Source organism: Ochlerotatus camptorhynchus, unplaced genomic scaffold, assembly GCF_037179485.1.
Source record: "Ochlerotatus camptorhynchus isolate MF236.1 unplaced genomic scaffold, CSIRO-AGI_Acam_v1.1 ptg000124l, whole genome shotgun sequence".
Classification (NCBI taxonomy): domain Eukaryota; kingdom Metazoa; phylum Arthropoda; class Insecta; order Diptera; family Culicidae; genus Ochlerotatus; species Ochlerotatus camptorhynchus.
The window spans coordinates 1600357-1613409 of NW_027040614.1; the positions used below are offsets into that span (position 1 = coordinate 1600357).

Below are 13053 nucleotides of genomic sequence, written 5' to 3' on the forward strand. Positions count from 1 at the left end.
GGTCTTAGAGTTAACTCTATGAATGGGGTGCGTTAATCGTTTGCTTGGGACCAATAGGCTAGTCAAGTAGTGAGCCAATTTAAAATCGTTAGTTTCGTATTGATTGTTGGTCCAACGGTGACATTGTCTCACTCTGACCCTACTCTGATAAAGGGTGTCCCACATCAAATTGCATCACGGAAAAAAAAAACGCTGTAGTCTTTTTTTATATCTAATTTTATATATATATAAAGTTTATAAAGTTTTAATTAAAGAAAAAAAAACAATTTGTATTGGAAAAAAAAAAACAGTGGAGAAAAAAAGTACCCAAAAACGAAGTAAAAGTAAAAGAAAGGCATTTTAATAATGAATATGTCCTACTTTGGCCTTCAGGACTTGATGCAGGCGCTTCGGCATGCTCTCCGCCAGGTTCTTTAGCTGCTGTGGATCTAGCTCTTCCTAGGTGCGCTCCAGGGCTTCAAAATAGTTATTTTTATTGGCAACACTAGTTTTGTCAACCCTGGCATCGAGAATCACCCACAAATTCTCGATGGGGTTGAGGTCCAGGCTTTGTGGAGGCAGTATGCTTCGGATTGTTGTCCAGTGTTGAAATAGGAACTTTTCTTCAAGGCCCGTCTGGATCAGTCAAATCTCCAGATTTTGGCGCAGGATGTTGATGTAGGAATCTGCCGTCATTATTCCGTCCCCACGAAAAACACCCCCAGACCATCACATTTCCTGCTCCCTGCTTCACCGTGCCTTGGATGTGGCGCTCCTGAAGCTCCTCACCCTATCTGCACCACGTTTGCTGTACTGCAGCATACATCATGAAGTAGCAATTTCAGGTTAAATGGGGCATTAATTTCCGCGATGTGTGCAATTGAAAATTCGAAGTGGAAGTGCATGTATAGCCTACGTGGGGGCCATTTGTGGACTCTACAAGGAATCACCTTAAACAGCTCGAATTTTGAGTCGTCCGTCTAGACAACTATTTTCCAGAACACTAGGGGCTTATCAGCATGTTCCTTAGCAAACTTAAGCGATTCAACCGGAAGCTGATAACTGAAGCGTTTCTTGGATCTCGCGGAGAGTTACCTTCCGGTTCTTCTTGACTTCGCGCATGATAATGGTGTCCGTTCTCGCATCCGTTTTGCGCCTCTGCCAGGACGATCCACCACTGATTTGAACGTTTTTATTATTTTTTTTCCCTTGATTGGTTTTCCGTCGATCTTGTTTTCCGTGCTGAGCACCAATGCTACCGACGCAGGGAGGCAGCTCCCACACCTGGACCCTACATATCGACCCATCAACTCATGAACCGGGGACTAACGGCTTTGAATTGTTATGCCTCAGAACATCCCGGCGGCGCCGACTGGGATTGAACCCAGGCCTGCTGGGGTGAGAGGTAATCACGCTTACCACTACACCACCGACGCCGCTAAACCGAACGTTTTTAGTTTCAGAAGAATTTTGCCAACCGCTGCCTTGCTGATATTGTACTTCCTAGCGACATCACGACGAACCACAAATTTTCGGATACACAAAATATCAAAACATAAACAATCGAGGGGTTTTCCGATGGAAACATATCGAAAACATATCGATTTTTGAAGTGATCATCAGAAAAGCGAGTATCTGGTAACCTTATTTGTTGTTTAATTTTGATTCTCCATTCTGTTTCGGATCGTTCCATTTAACTTTACTCCATTCCATATACTAAATGACGTTGGAGCAATTTTTAGTTTGCACGGCGAGCAGACTAGCGGGGTTTAAACTTCAGTCCTTTATGCCCTAGGTCACGTGTACCACATGCCCGCGCGACAAATAGATTAATTTTAAACTTGCATTTTATTTACTGTACATCATTTTCACATTCACCCTATTCAGATAACACTTCTGAAATTTGTGGGTTTGACTGAACCACCAGCACTAAATTGTCAGCCGCTGGTCACCATAGCCGGTCGAACTCCAGACGAATCTGGAACCGCACTACCGTTCATACTGGTGACAACGCTCTGTTGAGACAAAGAAACCTCACTCCCAAGCTCATCCCCTGATCCTATCCTTCGACAATGTACCCGTCTAACCTCGGGTAAGCCACGAGTATTCGTCCCAACTCCTACTAGACATAGAAATAAGTGAAAGTTGTTACAAACAAACAATGAACAATTGATTATCGGCTCCGTAAAGCTAACACGATTGCGCCTTCCAAATAAGCGTACTAGATAAAAAAAAATTATGCGTTTTATTCGAAAGAAAATGACAATCATCAGGTTTCAATCATTGATCATTGACATTAGCGTGAAATGGACCATTTTCGTTGTCTCTAGTCAATGAGGCTTAGTACAGTTGATATCGTGGACATTGTTGTTGGGAATAGCTACGGTTCATCATCTATCCCGGTTTGCGTTTGGAGCAATTTTTTTTTCAAACTATTATTCTTGTCCACATTATTGTAGCACTTCTGGGTCATTTTTGTGACCTGTCCGGGGATGAGATTTGAATTCGTGACTTTGTTCACGAGAGGTATGGAAGTTAACCACTACGCTGGAGTCGTCTCTTTTTCGAAAAAAATTATTAAATTTACATCTTTTTCTGTTGATAATAAGAGGCAAACCGTTAGAACATGCACCCAGAAAAGAATCTCTCTCCGATTTCTTATCTCCATTATCACAAGCGTTGCTAATTAGTGTCAATTATTCAACTGACTCGCGAAAACAAACCCCATTTCTTCGTTGGTTCCGGATTCGCTCCGCTCGCCACGATGACCTAAAAAAATCAACGCATCGTATTCTGCTGTCTCAGCTTCCAACCGAATATCACCAACTGCCCTCTGTTCTATTGTGTTTTTCTTTTGACCTCATCTCAACGAGACGGGAGGACGCGACGTGGGCATCATCATTCTCGCCACCACCTGCTCGCTCAACGAACCACTCCGAGCGACCTTCTGTTCCTTTCTTCCCTTCGTTCACAGCAGCATACTACGCTTTTCACGCGAAGCTTGATCAATTTGAAAATTGAGTGTCAAATTTATTTCCGCTGACCCATTGCCGAAAAATTAAAACGCTTCGTTAGCTGCTAACCAGAGCCTACTCATCCACGGAGACCGGAGACTGTTGTCGCCGTCGTCGCCTTCTTCTGTTCCTGCTTCGACTCCGCGTAGCTGTATTATCGATCCGATCTGGCTTTTGTTTACGTGGTGCTAGTTCATTCACGTAATTTTCCATTTTACGCGCAGCGGCAAGGACTGCTGGGATGAGAGATGTCCTGTTCCGTTATATTTCCCCATCCATCTGTCAGACGCACGCAGCGGAACCGAAAGTTTGCATCATTTTCCACACATCGTTTTACCTTAATCTTTCCGAGGCATCTCTCGCTTGGTCCTGTTCTGTCCCGTTTCCGCGAAGCGGAAAGCATTTAGCATAAACACAAACATGCTCACGGTGGAACGGAACGGGAGACCGACCGACAGACAGGCAGACAGACATACATGGAGAGAAAGGAAAAAGTGCGTGCCGTAGTTTTTTTTGTTTGTAACCAGAAACCAGAGAACCGAGAGGAATTGTCAATAAAATGGATTTTGATTATGAAATTGTGTGTGAAAAGTAGCAGCGACGGTTTGGTGCACAACACCACCAACCATTTTTCCGAAAACTCCTCCCCATTAGCTATGCTCGCTGGCAGCAGATTGGCCGTTCAGCTGTGACGGACTGACGGGTGGTAGTAGGCTGGCACGCCCCTTTTCACGCTGTCAGTTATGCCGGCACACAACTACCAGCGAAGGGTGAGCGTCGATACGCGATGGGAGGTGAGAGTGTGTTGGTGAAAGCGAAACTGGCTGCTGCTAGGGTGGAACTGGCGAACGGAGCGGCTTTTGTCTTGTGCGCTGGTATTGGTGTAGGGCGGTTGAGCAATCAACATAGTCCGGGTCGGGCGCGCGAGAGAGCGCATCGCGTGCTTCCACAGATGATCGCCGCAGTGTGCCATGAACGGAGGAATAGCCCAAACGCGAAAATTTCTTGCTGGTGTCGCCGTCGTCGTAGTCGTCGTCGTTTGTCGTAGTAGCCGTCGTTTTCGCACGCACTGTGCTTCAATGTTTTGCGCGCAAACCGTGGCTTTTTTCGCGGTGGTGAATTTTAGGTGAAAATTGCACTCCCGATCGATTATTGCCGACGAGCCCCTCGGTGTGTTTGTTGATTTAGGTCCACGCAAGGGTCACTCTCACCCGGATCCGCCACTGTCATAGCTGTCATCGCGCTACTGACACGGTTGACAGCAGCTCGCCCCCACCAACGTCACTTTGACCAGGGGGTTGACCCTGTTGCCAAACAGCGGAAGTGCGTTCGTGCGTGTACATGTGTGTGGGAGTGTGGGAGGATCATCACAAGGCAAAGGCAATCCTTTTCCAGCATCCCCGCCAGGACGTTGTCGACAGTCCTTTCCGGTTCGTGGTTCAGTGATTAAACGGGCGTGAAAGTGTTCATCCATGGATTGCACACAGTAATAAACAGTCGATTTGCGGGATTAACGCCGTAGCGGTTTGAAAAAATGAAACTTTGTTGTGGAAAATGATCGTGTAAAGAGCAAGAAACTTTGCCTCCCGGGTCAAGTGGATCAAAGCAAGCGAAATACCTCAAGTAGAAAAAAAATCGAAATCACAGTAGCAATCGTGAAGTTTTAGATCAAAACAAAAATCTATGTAGGAAAAGTGCCTTACCGGACCGAAAGCAGGAATATAGATGATTTTAGAAGCAAAACATCTCAAATCAACCAATAGTACAAAACTATATCGAAACACTATTTTAAACACCAGAAACGTAAACAAAACAAAGTAGGCGGAAAACCGTGAAGATCGAGTGGATACCTTTAATATCAAAGTAGGCATTTTATTTGTCCAGTTACACCCTTGAACATCAACAAAGTTGGAGCCGACCGCCGGGTTCAGCAGCACGGATTTGTTGCATAAATTTAGCAACAAATCGTTGGCCTTTGTGGGTCAGCTACCTCAGCTGTACCAATATCCACTGCCACCGCCAACGTCGCTGACTCAATCGGAGGAGGATACACGGAAGGCAGCAGCAGTCACCGTCGCCGCCATCAAGATGGAACCAGGTAGGTGAAATACGACCCTCAGCATTCCAACGCAAACTCCGGTAGCCTAATTCCTAATTTCTCGAAATCAACCGTCGCGTCATCTCCACAACGACGATCCGGGAGCGATGCAGACGTATGAAAAAAGAAAAAAAAAATGTTGTCTGACACCCGGGGAAACATGAAATCAAGATGACCAAAAACTGTCAAAAGTCTTTAGGGACCTCTATCATTCTATACGACGGGATTGATCTGTGGATCTGACAGGAGAGTGCGCCCTCTTCGTCCAGATTGAAACCCTCTGTTTCTCCGTCAGTCAGTGGCGGGTGACTCTAATCCATCTTGCTCCGAGCAGCTCATCGCCCACGATGACGATGAGGACGGACGGCGGGGCTTTCGAGCTCTCTGTTTGAGCTTCTTGGCTTTGAGCAAATATTGGTTCTTTTTGTGATTTCTTCTGTTCCTTTTAACGACGGCACGGCGGTCGGCGGACTGGCGGTTGGAAAACGTCTATGAAGTTCTTGATCTCGGTTCTTACAGCGGTTCATTTTATTAAGCCTTTCGCCGGTTGATGCTACTGGATAACGTAGCGCAAGGTGCGGGTTGTATTGGGATAAACTGACTCGAAGGGAACTATAGTGACTGTCAAATACTTCGAAGAAAGGCATTTCGCAAACTTCCGCTTGTTCTAAATGTTTTTTATGGCGTTAATTAACGAGACTGAAAATTGAGTTTAACTCTGTGTGCAGCCTGCATGAACTTGTTCAAAGTGAGAACTTAAATGAAGCTGTTGAATCTTAGGCGATTAAAAGTAATGAGCACTCTAACAAAATATTTAAGCTCTGATTTTCAAATTTCACATCACAATTTGTGTAGAAACTGAACATAGATTAGAATACATTTAAGAATTGACAAACCTCAGCACTGAGGAAAAATCAATCATTGTTTTCATGTTTCCAAACATGGCTATTTGCAATAAAGTCACAGATTGGAAGGGGTTGATTCTAAAGAGCCTGAATTTATAAAGAGACGACATCTTATCCATTTGACAGGTCTTCTGCTCGATTGGAATGACTTTGACAGACAATAGATTGTTCCAATTTTGACATGTCGCCTCTTTATAAATTTAGGCTCTTTAGTTGATTTGAGCAGTTAAAATGACGTTTACTACTACCATTCGAATTTCGAAAATTTTGAGATTTTTTCTTCTAGAACCTCGAGAAAATTTGTGCGTTTGATAAAAAAATAGAAAGTATTTTTTGGTTCAGTTTTTGTGAAATCGTTTGTAGAAAATCACGCCAAACTGCTTGAGAAAGTGGTCCATTATGGATGGCTACTTCGCGTTTCTAGAAGATGAAATTTCAAAACATTTTTTTTTATTCGAAGTTTGAGTGGTAGTAAACGTCATTTTGCACTGCTCCAATGAAGTGGTTAATTATAAGGTTGTGCTACCACATACTTTTCATTGTACTCATATGATTTCATTGTGTCTTTTTGTATATGTGAACTGAATTAGTGTTATGAGTCTTTCAATGTGGAATTTCATTAATAAGAGTATGCACAGACATAGGCGTTGCCAGCGGTCGCTCAGCCGCAACATATATATTTTTAGATTAAATGTATCTAGAAAAAAGTTTCAAGATTTTTAGTTTCATTAGCTTTTGCCAATTTTTTTTTAAAAAACGTTTATCTTCCACAATCATATTGAAGTTAGATTCATTCGGAATTGGTTTGAAATGCTATCTAACATGAAGCTTTAGTTAGATAATTTATAAGCTAGAGAATGATTTTAGAAGAGGGTAGGTAGATAGTTCCGTTCCTAGGGGTTTCTCACCATAAACTTTAGACCTAATATTAATTAAATATTTTTAAATTCCTCGTAAGTATCGTAAGTATTTTAAACTAAGATTATATTTTCATCGTAGTAACACTTGTTTTTATGACGCGTTGCTAGCGTAGAGGTTTGTTGTTGACTTTTTTTTTGTTATATCGAATCGTTCGCCGTGTATTTATTCAAGTTCATATGAAAATTCATGTTAATGTCTATGAAATAGTATTACTAATTTCTATTTTTCAGCCATTCAAAATGTTAAAATGCAAAGGTCAAGATCGACGTAGCTGAGATGCACCCGAGTCTAAATTATGAGGTGTCTAATGAGCGAGAGAACACAGATTGTTCATTGGCTCACATAAACCCTTTCGGTGCACAAAGATCCTACCGATGAATATATATTTCCACAAATGGATACTACTCCTACCTTCCTAGCAGCGAATCATCTAACTTAGTAGTTTTTTTGCAGTACAGTTGAGGAACTAAAAGTAAGCTTAAGGTGCCGTGAAAATCGTGTCACATAATATTCCTAAGGAAACCAAGATGACCAAGCGAATGGGTAGTGGAAGAATGGGTCAGGAGGGTCAAAACGTTTGATCAAAAGCAAAAATAAAGGTTATCAATCTATCGAGCTTCTCAATTAAAGAAAATGTGCTATTAAATTTCTAATACCTATTACATTTAAACATTGTATTGCTTGTTTCTATTATACGTAGGAAATCCGACTATTTTAATCAGTCCCATAATTGTTTCATTTTATCGTTGGACCATTATACTCCAACTATTGCTTTGAATTGCTCTTTAATTAGTTAATCACCAGATCATGCAACGAGAGTATGGAGTTCAAAATCGATATAGGATATAACCCATATCCTCCTGGAAAGTTAAAAAGAGAACTGTGCTGAAAACTAAAAATGATTAAAATTAGTTTCAAACACGCTCCACCTTTGGTTCAAAGAAGATATCTTGCTTCGATGGTATCCAGCTAAGAAGCAGCCTTGATGATTTTTTATCTTCTGTAATAAACATGTTCTACATTTAGAAGGTGAGAAGCTACGAGATCCAGGTCCACACCATAGGTTTTGGTGTGAAAGGTTTTACTTTACCACTTCCGATTTTGCTTAGGCAGGGCTGGTAGCAGGTCACTTTTTAGTGACTTGGTCACTATTTTCAAGTCAGTCACTAAAAAGTCACTATTCCTTGAAATTTAGTCACAAGAAAGTCACTTTTTTACGACCAATGTTGAGAGTAAATAATTTGACTTTATAAAGTCTGACAAGAAGAGTTGCGAACATATGGAAACGTTTACTGTTTACGAAATCTAATATTTTTATTTTAATCTTGAAATTGTCATAGACCTATCATAAATTTTCAGAGATTTCTAAAAAAGCTCTTGACCCAATATTCTGGCTGTTTTACATTGAGATCTTGAAAGTTATCCAAGTCTACACTGCAACAAAAAGTTTCGTAAAATTCACGTACACATTTTCCATCATACTTTTTAGGTGAATATTACGTGTTTTGGCGGAGAGATTACATTTGAGTGATTCACATAGAATTCAGATGATTTTCACTAAAATTTTGTCGGATTTTCCGGTCGATTAATTTGAGTCATAAAAAGATTGCATTCTAGAAAAATTGAAATTCTCTCATATTCTGCAATTTTATTTTTAATTTATAAATGAGCGTTGATCTGTAAAAATTATAAAACTTACGCTTGAAAGCATGAAGTAGCCTGGGAATTCCAACACTTTCAACAACGATGAATGCACACTTTCTTCCATCGCCATTTTTGAGATACAAATACGACGAGAAAATTTTCATACCATGAAATCACGAAAAACTGAAGTGAATTTCACTTAACCAGAGTTACATTTTCCTCGTATGTGCTGCCGAGACTCTCAATAAACCGTCTCCCGTCGCAACGAAAACAATATGTGACGAGAGAGAAAAAGAAACGCGAAAATAAGATACGAGCGAGAAATACATGCGACACCCAAAAATCCTGGCGTGCGCGAGGCTCGCGTTGATCTCATGTGCTACGATTAATTCTAGAACGGCAGAGCTCTAAGTTCTGGAAGGTGTAGGTAAACGAAATACAGGCTGTTGAAACTTGGTTGCTTTGACCGACATTTCATATGCGTTACCACAAACCATTTCTATTTTAGAGGAAAGGTAGCATATCAAGACCAACAATTGAAAAGGCTTCAACTCCATTTTGTAAACAAACCTTGTAAGGCCATTTTCTCGCGAACCGAAGTCCGCCAAGGCAAAACAACAGAATGAACAGGTAGGGGAAATTCTCCTCTACCCGATTGTGGTTTAGAATTGCGAATGTAGGTTTCGGTTCCCGAGAAAATGGCCTTACAAGGTTTGTTTACAAAATGGAGTTGAGGCCATTTCAATTGTTGGTCTTGATATGTTTGCAGTGCTTTTATTCTTGAAATCCTCTAATAGCCAAAGCCTTTCATTTGCTGGTCAATTGAATATTCTTTGTTTATTTTTTTCAGGTTCAACACTTAAATGCACTTGCATGACTAACATCTTTTGACACGTTATTTTCAAAATATGTAATGAACAAAAATTCTACAAAAAGTGTATTGTTTAGAACGGGGATTTGACCGTTGCAAGACGTTCACAAATGTTCAACGTAATTTAACCATGCATCGGCAACACAACTGGTATGCATTGCTAGAAGGGATGTTACGTAATTTGAATAGATTATGTATATCGAAATGCTACGGATGCAGCAATGTTATGATAAGTCAATGGGTGAAAGAATTTTATGCAGAATATTTTTTTCTTTAACTCAGATGAGCATGTGGACCAGTGCAGTGATATATTTACCATTCCAATTATTAAGTCTACCGACCTTTTGTTCCGTTCCTTCAAATCGTTTTTTGGTTGGCACGGTACGATCTAGGTGGCTTCTGAGTCAACTATACATAGACGTTAAGGACCATTGCTCTGCGGGTTTCGATGGCATCGTAATCGCTAAGAAGAAAAAACCTCTTCGGTTAGATAATGGGCGACCTTGCCTTTGTATACCAACAGTGAGTATCGGTACCAATTCTACAAAGCGACCACCAAGCGCCACCATCTCGCTACAACAAACGGTTGACCAGAAAGTCGTACAGCCATCGCTACAACCTTCAACAGATCAACCAATCAAATCACCATGTTGCCACCAGAATCGGCGCAGCACTGGAATATGATTCAAAATCTCGTCGCATCCGCTCGCCGGATTGCCAGAATGTATTAAACCATACATTTGGAAAATTACGTGTTGAAAGTTGATCAATCCATTTGAAAAAAAAATATGATATACAAAAACTTAAGCACATTCTTAAGTCGTCCTTTTTTCTAGCAACTCTCTAATTCAGATCAGAAGACCATCAGCCAATGCTGGTATTTTAATACTTCTTGGCTGTCTAGGGGGCATATCTGAAAGAATATCTTGTTACTTATGCATCGTTTCCTGAACATCTACAAAATTTCCATAAGTTTTAGAAAATTTACTCAAATTTCAAAGTTTCTTGAAATAAAACGATGGTCCAAAATCTTCATCATCAGGAAGTTCATTGAGCTCTTTAAGATTTCTGACAAACCGCTATGAAGTTCCCTAAACTGAAACGAAGATCCCTGAAGTCGTCTATCTCTACGAAATTCCCTGAACTTTTTCAAAATGCTCTGTACTTCTATGAAGTCTACGAAATTTCCTGAATTTGTGCGGAATTATCTGAACTATTTCCAGTCCACGAGATTTCATCAAAGTGCTCTGAAGTTATAAAAAGGTCACTGAATAATAAAGAGGTTACCTTACATCAAACAATTAACTTCTACGGAGATCCCTTAGCTTGTATAAAGTTGACACTTCTACGAAGTTTTATGAACTTTTCCATGATCTCAGAACTTCAAATAATTTCACTAAATCTGACATATGTTTGTCCTAATGCATAAAACAAAATATAAAAATAATACCAAAGAAACATTCAAAATCAGGACAGTGTTCCACTGAAAATAGTTAGCGGAACATTAATGTCAAACAAAGCATAAGCGCTATTAATCACATTAGCGACAGTATGAATAGCCTCATTCAGCTCATACTGTCAATTACGAGCTGCAAGGTGTATGAAATTTAGCTGTCATATAACTTTTTCAGGTGCGTAGAAAAAGCCCGAGAGTGCTATTTCATCGCAATAAGTTACAGCAACTTGTTTATGACTTAAATAAGTCGTATATAAGTTTCTACAATTGATTTGTGACAAGCGTGCTACTAGGGAGAGTTACCGAAGTACTTCGATGAAACTCTACGAAGTTCACTGAAGTTCGGTTAGCTTCTACAAAGTTAGGTGAACTTAAAAAAAATCTACAATTCAAGAAAGTTTCCTGAATCTTTGAAAAGTTCCCTGAAGATCCGTGAAGTTTCTTGAATAACTACAAAATTCCTTGCAACTAGGATAGCAGTTCGTACTCTGGTGTAGTGACTGTAGGTGCATTGTAAGACTGCACCAGCAAATAAACAGAGGAAGTGGTAGAGGTGCTGCATGAAGAGGTGGTGATAATGGACGTGCCCTCAGGAAACCGATAAGGCATGCAAAAACGAAGCCCTGCATCCTCGGCAGAAACGGTTTGCGGATCTGTCGAGATTCGATGCGTTTCGAGCAAAAAATATAGGAAAACGATTCAGATCTCCATTGCAATATTTGCTTAGTGCTTCAGCTCCGCAGAGCTTTTAAAGATATTCAGCCTACTAAATAAACATTTTGGAAAACATGGTTTTCGATTCAGATACCGACTGTTGAGTGTGAAAAATATGTTGGCTTCATCCCAAAACATACCATCTAGTTTTCTTATTTCTCATCATATTTTCAGGTTACCATACTCATTAAACTATGTCTACGCAAAATTTCCATTAGTTTTACCCAAAGGATCAACAGTTAGAGCAATTTGAGTATGTGTTGATTTTTAACGGTACACCCTTTACTAGATAGGACGAACACAGCATGCTTTTTATTCTAAATAGGGGAAATGTTGGCTTCGGCAATACCTTAACCTATTATCGTCAGGGGGGTCAGCCCCTAGTCCCAAAGTCCTAGAGCACTCAAATTTGGCCAATAGTTTCTCTGAAACACAATGTATCCACATGGGAAAATTGAGCTCTCAAGGACGTTGTTTACCCCCTGACGATAATAGGTTAAGGTATTGCCGAAGCCAACAGCCAACAGTTCTCAAATGTAAGTACATGTTTGAATTAACTAGTGATGTTATCGGCTACAGCTTGAAAGGCTGAAAATACTGCTGGATGAAGTCACTCGAATCAATTTCAATAACGAAGATATTGTTTTAAAGAGCCCTCCGAACTATTGGTTTGCTGCCAGCTGCAAAGTATCTTTTCATAATATAATGGTTTCAATTTGATCCACCAAGCTCAATCGGTTCCAAATCAGGCTGATCAATCTCCCAAATATTGTGCTAATTTGATGGCGAACTCATTCTGCACTGGCTCTTTGAAGTTTATATGGGAATTACTATAAGAAAACTTGTCCATCGGAGCCCCCCCTTCCCTTACGTGAAATTTTCCCAGCTACAACTTTGTTGAAAACCACTTTTCAATTGAATGTCAAGAATATTAGTTATTATAGTTGAAGATGCTAATTTCAAATGACAGACTGTAGTGGTAATTTTTATACGATAGATGGAGTAGATGAAAGCATAGAGTTGATAGTTATGGTAGATATGGATTGTTTGTTCCATTATGTCCTATTAGAGTTAATGATCCTAACGTTCAATTTTTCAATTCCCACATAAACAGTTCAGAATGAGTTCGCATCGTAATGAGATCAAATTTTGTGAGAATGATCAGGAGCTGATTCGAAATTGTTTGAACTTGGTGGAGCAAAATCAATATTTTGAACGATGAAAAATCCGTGCGCATGGATCGGTAACAAATAACCCCGCCGGTAATTGGTTCGTAATCTTCCACTTGAAATACTTCTATAAAATTTCTCAACGCTCAAAACCTGAATATCAACTGATTCAAATTAATCAGCTGTATCAGCAACATGATAATGTGACAGGACTACTCGATCAACAGTTCTCCGTTGTTTTCTTTATCATCAACCAGCCACTTTTAGCATGCACGCAGGACG

General features: G+C 40.3%; 1 protein-coding gene across 2 annotated transcripts in view; it reads left to right on the forward strand.

Moving 5' to 3' along the window:
* The first annotated feature begins 3979 nt into the window (after nt 1-3979).
* Poxm (Pox meso) overlaps nt 3980-13053 on the forward strand; it is a 215818-nt gene continuing 206744 nt past the window's right edge. For both annotated transcript variants that reach the window (XM_065220334.1, XM_065220335.1), the window contains exon 1: nt 3980-5091. In XM_065220334.1, coding sequence (XP_065076406.1) covers nt 5082-5091 — 10 coding nt within the window. In that variant the 5' untranslated portion in view covers nt 3980-5081. The remainder of the gene's footprint in view (nt 5092-13053) is intronic.